This window comes from Oratosquilla oratoria, chromosome 4, assembly GCF_046742065.1.
Source record: "Oratosquilla oratoria isolate Oo_2021 chromosome 4, ASM4674206v1, whole genome shotgun sequence".
Taxonomy (NCBI): Eukaryota; Metazoa; Arthropoda; class Malacostraca; order Stomatopoda; family Squillidae; genus Oratosquilla; species Oratosquilla oratoria.
In genome coordinates, this window is record NC_134780.1 from 63,793,099 (window position 1) to 63,803,449 (window position 10,351).

Genomic DNA, 10,351 nt, shown 5'->3' on the forward strand with positions numbered 1-10,351 from the left:
TCTCTAAATTATGTACGAGGGGATAAGGAGTATCGCTATGTAAATGAAGTGGTGCTGGCTTGTTCTGTGTGGGCTTTATCTTGATGCATTGCTTTATACCCGGACGTTGGCAGTGAGACATGTAGGACACTTCATCCATGAGGTAGTAAGATTAATTGGAGACAAATTAATATGCGGGATACGTGGAGATGGGTGCCTGCCCTGACTGACTACCTCCCTGATAAGGAGTAAAAAAAAAATTGATTACACACGCACACACACATCACACATACACGCACACACACACACACACACACACACACACACACACACACACACACACACACACACACACACACACACACACACACACACACACACACACACACACACACACATTTGGGAATAGATGCCAAGGGGAGTTTGTATGAAGGAGTGATTGTGCCAACAGCACATGGAACATAAGAAAGGAAGATAGCGAGAGAGGAAGATTTTTAATGTGTTTGAGATGAGGTGCCTGAGATATATGATAGGGTCACTAGGCTATGTAGAGTGAGAAACGAGGAGGTGAGTAGGAGAGTCGGGTTGGAAAAGGAGTTGGAGATATGGTTCACGAAAGTGTCGGGATGGTTTGGACACATGGAAAGAATGAATGAAGAAAGATTAGTAAAGGGGATATTGAAGGCAGAGGTGAAAGGACCAATGAAGGTGTTGGATGGATGGGGTAAAAGAGGCATTTATAAAGAGGGCAATGTCTGATGAGGAAGTGAGAAGACAGAAGATAGGGGTGAGAATAGTTGTGTATGGATAACACTATGATGCATGGATGCAGTGGGTGGAGGATGGGAGTATATGTGAATGATCTATAAATGAAGCCCGAAAGGATTTCTCGGCGTCTTCTCTTTTAAAGCATTGCTTCTTACCCAGGACAGTTTGCGAGATGCAGGGATGACCCGTTAGCCAGGAAGAGACAATATGAGGGGGATAGACGGGGATGAATGGGGTTGGCTTATGTGGGAATGTAATGGATTCTATTGGATTTTAAGCATTTGATTTTTGTGGTTACCTCACTAGTAAGGGGAAAATAGCCTTTGCAATGTATGTATGTATATATATATATATATATATATATATATATATATATATATATATATACATATATATATACACGAGGGTCGTTCCAAAAGTAATGCCTCCTATTTTTTTTAACTCAAAAAGTTGAAGAGCTACAAAGACGGGAGTAGCCCCATTAAAGCGAGCGACCTTTTGTGCTCCGGAATTTATTTTTTTACGTAGTCACCACCATTCTCAATGCCCTTTTGCCAGCAATGAACGAGAGCCTTGATGCCTCGGTCGTAAAAGTCAGCGCCTGCTGAGGCGGTCCATTTTTTCACGGCATCGATTACGGCGTTGTTGTCGGGGAAACGCTGCCCACGTAATGCGTCCTTCAGAGGTCCGAACAAGTGGAAGTCTGACGGTGCCAGGTCAGGACTATACGGTGGGTGAGACAGTATCGTCCAGCCGAACTTTGCCACACATTCCGTGGTCTTCAAACTTGTGTGGGGCCTGGCGTTGTCGTGTTGCAAACGGAATGTTTCCTTTTTCTCTGGCCTTACGCTGGTAATCCAGGCCTTCAGCTTGGTCAACGTTTCAAGGTAACGGTCAGATTTGACAGTCGCCCCTGGTTCCAAGAAATCCAGGAGGATGACGCCCTTCCTGTCCCAGAAGACGGTGTACATCACTTTGCCTTCAGATGTCTGCGTCTTGAACTTCTTCTTTCCTGGGGAGTGTGAGTAGTGCCATTCCATCGACTGCCGTTTGGACTCCGTATCGTAGTGGTGACACCACGTCTCGTCACCAGGGATGATGCGGTCCAAGAATCCGTCACCTTCGGCTTCGTACCGATCCAACAAGTCCTGACAGACATCTCGTCGGTGGTCCTTTTGGTCCTGCGTGAGCATTCGTGGAACCCACCTAGCACACACTTTGCTGTATCTTAGGGATGAAAACATCGTTTCCAGTGCACTGACACCCACATCCAACACTACACGCATTTCATTCACCGTTATTCGCCGATCAGCGCGGATGAGTTGATCGAGTGACACTTTGTTTTCCGGAGTGGTGGCTGTGCAGTGGTGTCTGGAGCGCACTTTGTCACTCACATATCTGTCGCCACTCTGAAATGGACGAACCCATCTCTTAACTGTGCTGACATCAACTGCATCGGCTTCGTAAACGTTCATCAGGCGCCGGTGAATGTTGATTGGTTCAATTGTTTCTGCATTGAGGAATTCAATGGCACATCTCTGCTTCTGACGCACATCCTTGATAGGGATTGCTTTCTTAGAGTGTCACACCATCAATATCTTTAACAGAGAGATGAAACTTTCAGGTCATGAGTGCATAACTTCAGTCATCATAATAATGCAATTTGCAATCCCCTCGGATCTCTTCGGGTGTAATAAAAAAGTAGGAGGCATTACTCTTGGAACGACCCTCATATGTATATATATATATATATATATATATATATATATATATATGTATATATATATACATATATATATATATATATATATATATATATATATACATATAACAGAATTGAATAGTCACCAAGAGAATTCGTTTAATTTGTCAAACAAGCAATTGATACAATTAAAGTGCTTATAAATGGTCACTATGTGAATAACTAATACTTAGTTGACATCCCCTTTGCTTTTTTCAATGCAAGGATCCTTATAGGCATGTTAGTGATTAGTTTGCGAATATCATCTTGACGGATTTCTTGCAATGCTTCCCGTAGTAATCCTAAGAGTTCGGACTTTGAAGATAGGTTCCTGTTCTTTTTGCGAAGTTGTCGGTCTAATATGCTTCAGAGGTGTTCAATAGGGTTCATATCTGGGGACAGATTGCCCATGGAATTTTCCTGATCCCATTTTGGCTCAACCATTTTTATGTTGCTTGAGCAGTGTGTCAAAGAGCTCCATCTTTCATAAATAGGAAGACTTTTTTACTCATTCTAACACTGGAGAATATTGGAATGAGTTCTTCCTTTAATATAGAAACATATTTGCCTGAATTGATGTTTCCTTGACACTCCACAAGCTCTGATCAACCATCACTCCAAATTGTAACCCACACTATTATTGAAATGCCTTCATGTTTCACTATTGCCTGCAGTCTTTTGGGGTCAAAATCTTGACTACAGAGTCTCCAGACCCACACTCTTCCACCGTCAGAAAATAATGCGAATCGTGACTCATCAGAGAAAATGACAGTGCTCAAAAAGGCCACAGATCTCTCCACCATCTCAACAGCCCAATCGTTTCTGCGCTCAATATTGGCTGGACGAAGGAGTGGTTTCCTTCTTGCATCTCTGTCTTAGTAACTAAGCTTGTGGAGACACCTGACAGCTGTTCTGGGACTAACATTAACTTATGCTGCTATGTCAGAGACCTTCCAACGTGGATCCTATTTGGAATTTATTTTGACAAGACACAAACTTCTTTCTGAGGGCCCAGGACCACCTGGATGAGGTTTTGTCCCTTTCTTTCCCTCTCTGCTGAATTTTATGATTACTCTATTAACAGTAGAAAGAGGTATTGACAGATTTTCAGATATTTTCCGTTGACTAAGTCCACCTTCATGTTGACCCACAATACGACCTCGCTGAAATTCAGATAGGTCTACTGCTCCTTTGTTTCATGACATGACTTGATTAATCTTGTATGTAATCTGAAACATAAATCTAGGTAAACATATTAGGTAATTTTGAACAACATTCAGCTTCAAATAGGAGCAGAAATGCATTTTTCTTTGTATCTATTTAATTCTGCCATGTCTGTATATATGTATGTATATATATATATATATATATATATATATGTGTGTGTGTGTGTGTGTGTGTGTGTGTGTGTGTAAATGTATATATATATATATATATATATACATTACATATATATACATACATATGTGTATATATATATGTGTATATATATATATATATATATATATATATATATATATATATATATATATATATATATCCGAGAGGTGACACCTTGACGTGGTGGATAGGCTTGAGAACTTTAATGACTACAAAAGCTTTGTTGATAGAGAGACAATTTTTGCAGGGTCACCCATATCGAACAGGTTTTGTAAGAAAGATCAGACAAAGAGCATCTCACACGCACAGACGCAGGACCCATTGCAAACTGGAACGTCTCTGATGGTGAACAGGGCAATTCCTCATAGATATATGGGGTACCGTCGTAATGATGGCGTGGACCATTGGGCACCCTATGAATATAGGGCTTCACCATAATGAATAAGGTGACACCAGAGAAATATCTCACCAGAAACCAGTTGGCACGGAGGTGAGATTACTGCCAACCCCCCTTCATAGCCAATATGAACAGCACAACCAAAACAAAACCGGGCGTTCCTGTTGGATCATCGTCTCCTAAAGGTCTAAACGCATTGCCTCGTGTGCTTACGGGCAGTGTGCCACCAAATGTGAGTAAGCACTGTCCAAGCAGATTCAAGTCTTGGACATTAAAAAACATGAAGAAAATAAAGATCTATATTTACAATGTGAGAAGTCTCTCAGAAGATCACAGGCTGTAAAATTTAGTAGAAGAACTACACAACATCAAGTGGGACATCGGAGGACTGAGCGAAGTCCGAAGAACGGAAGAAAAGCTGATACAATTACAAGATGGTCACCACCTGTTCTACTATAGAGGTAAGGACAAAGAAAGATCTAGTGGAGTAGGATTCTTGATAAACCGAGAGGTTGCTGATAACGTAGTCAAATTCAGTAGTTTGTCAGAGAGGAGCTTGGATTGTGATTAGGTTTTGTAAAAGGTACACTAAAAACAGTTCAGGTTTATGCACCAGCTTCACAGAGTTCAGACGATGAAATTGAGTCGTTCTATGATGATTTAAGGCAGGTAATGGATCAAGAAAAAAGTAAGTACACGTTGGTAATAGGGGGCTTTAAGGCTCAAGTGGAGAATAATATAGAAGATGAGGCGGGTATTGGTAAGTTTGGAGTAGGCGAAAGAAATGACAGAGGCGAGATAATAGTCAATTTTGCAGAGAACTATAATACGAGGATAATGAACACTTTTTTTTCAAATGGGTATAGGTCGTAAATGGACCTGGAGAGGTCCAAATGGAACAACAAAGAACGAAATAGACTTCATATTAGGAGATGAGACCAAAAGCGTTAGCGATGTTACGTTAGTGACCATAGAATGGTAGGTTGCACAGCTAAATTCAGTTTCAGAGCAGAGAGAAAAAAGCTAGTTTTAAAAAAGAAATAAGACTTGCAAAGGTTAAGGATAATAATAAGAAATTTCAGTTAAAAATTGTAAACAGATCCAAAGCTCTAAGAACTAACGAGGACACCGTGGAAAATACGAATTTGAATTTAGTGAATATCATTAGGGAATCAGCAGAGAAAGTAGGAAGTACAAAAAGTATTAGAGAAAAGAGATACTCCAAAGCTACAAGTGATCTAATTAAATAAAGAAGAACCATGCGGTTTAAAAGTAGGAGAGACGAAATAGAAAGAACTAATGAGGACACCGTGGAAGATATGAATTTGAATTTAGTGAATATCATTAGGGAATCGGGAAAAAAAGTAGGAAGTACAAAAAGTATTAGAGAAAACAAATATTTCAAAGCTACAAACGACCTAATTAAAAGAAAAAGGACCATGGACATTAAAAGAAAGAGAAACGAAATAGAAAGAGTGCAACTAAACAAGCTTATCAACAAAAGGAAGAGATCAGAGAAAGGAAATAGAAACATGGATGAAATAGAGAAAACTATTCGAAAAGGTAAAAGTATTAAAGGAACTAAGCCAAACATGCTTTAGGAAGACAGCAAATGATATGTTTGAAAGCTAGAAATGGAGAAATAATTAAATGTAGAGACAAAGTTGTAAAAAAAAAAAATAGAAGCATTTTATCAAGAGCTTTACTATTCGAAGACCGTAGTTGAGTCAGTAAATTCATGTGTAGACGTTAGTAGTGCACTAGAGATTACAAAATAAGAAGTAGAATTTGCTCTAAAACCTATGAAACGAGGAAAAGCACCTGGGAAAGATGGTTTATCAATGGGTCTGTTGAGAGACGCAGGGAAAGTAGTTCATATTAAATTATCAAGAAAGCGTTCCTGATGCGTGGTGCAATGCTATAGTAATTTTGTTTCATAAAAAAGGAGACCAGAAGGACCTTGGTAACTATCGGCCGATTAGTTTGCTATGAAATATATATAAAGTATTCTCCAAAATCCTTTCAAATCCTTTCAAATCCTTTCAAGTTTTAGATGGAAACCAGCCGAGAGAACAGGCAGGCTTTAGGAGCAAATATTCGACTCTAGACCATTTGCAGGCGATAAACCAACTAATCAATAAAACGACAGAATACAATATACCTCTTTGTTTAGTTTTTGTAGATTATGAGAAGGCCTTTGACTCGGTAGAACAAATAGCAATACTAAACTTGCTACGCAATCAGGGCACAAACGAACATCTCCTGAGAGTTTTAGAAAAGATCTGTGCGAAAGATACCGCTATAATTCGACTACAAAAAGATAGAAAAAATATCAAAATCGAGAAATGAGTACAGCAAGGTGATACGATTTCACCCAAATTATTTACAGCTTGTTTGGAAGATCTTTTCAGGAGGTTGAGTTGGGAAAAGAAAGGTTTGAAGATTAATGGCGAATATTTGAACCACCTAAGGTTTGCGGAGGACATTATTCTTATTTTAGAAAGAACAGAAGACTTGCAAGATATATATATATATATATATACATATATATATATATATACATATATACATATATACATATATATATATATGTATACATATATATATATATACATATATATACATATATATATGTAAATATATATATACATATATATATATATAAAACAGGTTGTCCGGAAAGTTCTGAGAGCTTTTGGCATACAAGTAAATGATACAAATAAAAGATGATCTAATAGATTTTATTCAGTGAAATAACTTCCATTACACTGGTCAACAGCAATTTTTCATCAGGGATTTTATGTGGTGTTTAATATGTAGTTTTGTCCGCTGATTTCGAAAATGTAATCGGTTTCCTTCTATCAGGCACAATTTTTCTGATGAGATAAGAGAGGCATATAACGCCGATCAGGATCATCGCTACATGTAATCGTCTTATACAGGCAAGTTCTGATTGGCATTTCATAACCAATTGTGTACATAATGTAATTTCATGTTCATCGTTATGATTTTAGATAGCTGAGTTGAGCATTTTTCACAAAATATTTAAAAATATTTAGCTGATCATCTATTGAACCTTCAAAATTTTTCTTTTTGCTTCAGGTGTCCAGCCATCTTCATCATCATCATCATCATCATCACCATCACCATCACCAAACTCAATTCAGGATGTCAAGGCATTGCAAAAGCAGCCCTGATATATTTTGCTATGTCTGTGGTTCATTTACTATCAAAGCTCAGCAACGTGTCATCACAACTGAAATCAAGAATATTTACCAGTTATACTTTGGATGCTCTCTTGGGGATCAAGATAAGAGTTGGGCACCCCATATCATCTGCTCAGCTTGTTCAAATGGACTAAGGGATTGGCTTAATAAGAGGAAGAGAGCAATGCCTTTTGCAGTACCTATGATATGGAGAGAACCAAAGGATCATTTCACGGACTGTTATTTTTGCAAGGTTAATGTATATGGGTTTACTGCAAAGACTAAGCATAAGATTGTGTATCCTAACTTGGAATCAGCAAGAAGACCAGTACCACACAACGATGATGATCTTCCTATTCCAGTGCCACCAGAGAATGGCCTTCAGATGTCTGACGATGTTTTTCTTGAGGAATATACTGCTGATGAGGAAGAAACCGAAGTGGATGAAGATTTCGTGACTGAAAATGAAGGTGAACCCCAGAAATTTTCTCAAGGAGAGTTAAATGATTTGGTGAGAGACTTGTCGTTATCGAAAGATAAAGCTGAACTATTGGCATCTCGTCTACAAGAAAGGTGTCTACTTAAGAAAGACGTTTGTATTACTTATTTCAGAAAGAGAAACAAGAATCTGACCTCTTGCTTCTCTGTTGATGGACCGCTTTGTTTCAGTAATAACATTGATGAGTTATTCCGCTGTTTGTGTCAACAACATGTTCCATCTGAATGGCGCTTATTCATTGATTCATCTAAGAGAAGTCTCAAGGCAGTACTACTACACAACGGCAATAAGAAACCATCCATTCCCGTAGGGCATTCAGTACACATGAAGGAGTGTTACGAGAACATGCATGTACTTCTCAATGCCATAAAGTACACAAACTACAGGTGGAAAATATGTGGAGACTTGAAGGTGATTGGAATGTTGATGGGAATGCAATCAGGATTCACGAAATATTGTTGCTTTTTATGCCTATGGGACAGTCGTGCAACTGCTAAGCACTATGTGCAATCAGAGTGGCCCCTGCGAAAATCATATGAACTGGGGGTTTCTAGCGTCCAGAGTAAGCCACTTGTAAACCCAGAAAATGTTCTCCTTCCCCCTCTTCACATAAAGCTTGGCCTCATGAAACAATTCGTGAAGACACTTGCCAGGAAAAACTCTGAAAGTTTTGAATACGTGAAGGCTAAGTTTACAAAAATCACTGAGGTAAAACTGAAGGAAGGCGTATTTGTAGGTCCGCAGATAAAGGAACTCCTGAAGGACAACAACTTCCTCACAACACTGGATGAGACTGAGCTTAAAGCCTGGGAATCTTTCAAATGGCCCTGTGAAAACTTCCTAGGCAACAAGAAATCTCCAGAGTTTAGAAATGGCGTGAAATGTCTTCTAGACTCCTATGCTGCAATGGGCTGTCGGATGTCACTGAAAGTACATTTTCTTGATTCACACCTGGACTTTTTTCCAGAAAACCTTGGGGCAGTATCTGATGAGCAAGGGGAACGCTTCCATCAAGATATTGCATCAATGGAACAACGGTATCAAGGATTTTGGAATGCAGGAATGTTAGCTGACTACTGCTGGATGTTATACAGGGATGACCCTCAGAAAAAACACCAAAGAAATTCCAAATCTCAAAAATTTTAAGTGGTAATCCTTTAGAGTACATTCTAACTTTGTTTTGTGCAAAACAGTTTTGATTTTGTACAATAAAATGCCATGGAAGTGTCATATCTTGTATTCAATATACCTTATAGATATGCTTTACATTCCCTGTACTTTAAAATAACAGGTATCTGTAACATTTAAATGTGACCTGATAGGGAAAAACGGACTTCAGATTCTTAATCAGCATAAACAATTAACACAAAAAAGTTAGTTTGCAACTCTGATGATTAAAAAAAGTTTCATTTTGTTGACTAGTGTTATTATCAATAACCTTTGTCCGTCTCTCAGGTAACTTGAATATACCACCAGCATAAAATTTTGCTGGTTTTGAAGAAAAAAAGTTGGCTACATGTGTTTAAACATCCTCTAAATAAATAAATAAAAATCCTTGCAATGAGTTCTGCAGAGACAAGAATAAGTGGTAATCTGATGGAGCAATATCAGTACAGTAGAATATGCTGGATGGGGTAAGAAATCCCAGCCGAGTTTATGTAGCTGTATCCGGGTAGCCAAAGACATATGTGGGCTGGCATTATCTTGTTGAAACACCATCCCCTTCCTATTGGCAAGCTCTGGCCTTATTGTCTTGATTTTTCTACAGTACATATCCGAATTAATGGTTTAGTTTTGTGGAAGAATCTCATAGTAGATAATGTCTTTACAATCACTCCAAACACATAGCATGGCTTCTTTGACATGGATGTCCTTTTATAGTTGCTGTTTTGGAGACTGATTACGCAGATACCATGATCATTTCCACACTACATTCTCATATACAATCCACTTTTCATCTCCTGTCACAAGGGTTTCCAAAAATGGCCTAGATTCATTCCGTTTCAAAAGCATATTACAAATGGAATACCTGTCTAAGCAATTTTGTTCAGAGAGTTTGTGAGGGACCCAAACATTATAGCGGAAAGTGTATCCCAGTGACACTAGATGTTCATGAACAGTATTTTTGGAAAGCTTTACCTCCTTTGCAAGTTCTCTAGTTTTAATATCTGGCCTTTCCTTAATTTTCGTTGTCAAAACATCTTTATCCAATTTTGAAGGTCTCCTACTCCGATGTTTATCTTCCAAGATAAAGTTTCCATTTTTTTTTTTAATTGAGCAAACCACCTTTAAACTGTTATATCACCTATAGCATCATCTCCATGCACTTCACAAATGTCTTTTCAAGTTTTTGAAGCATTTTCTTATTTTCTAAAGAAAAA

General features: G+C 38.4%; 1 protein-coding gene across 1 annotated transcript; it reads left to right on the top strand.

Annotated features, from left to right (window-relative positions):
- Positions 1 to 7,041: 7,041 nt before the first annotated feature.
- LOC143024340 (uncharacterized) lies at positions 7,042 to 9,318 on the top strand. The gene is made up of 2 exons (XM_076183133.1): positions 7,042 to 7,207; positions 7,368 to 9,318. Exon 2 carries the CDS (start codon positions 7,434 to 7,436, stop codon positions 9,114 to 9,116), a length of 1,683 nt encoding a protein of 560 aa, XP_076039248.1. The 5' UTR covers positions 7,042 to 7,207; positions 7,368 to 7,433; the 3' UTR covers positions 9,117 to 9,318.
- Positions 9,319 to 10,351: the final 1,033 nt, after the last annotated feature.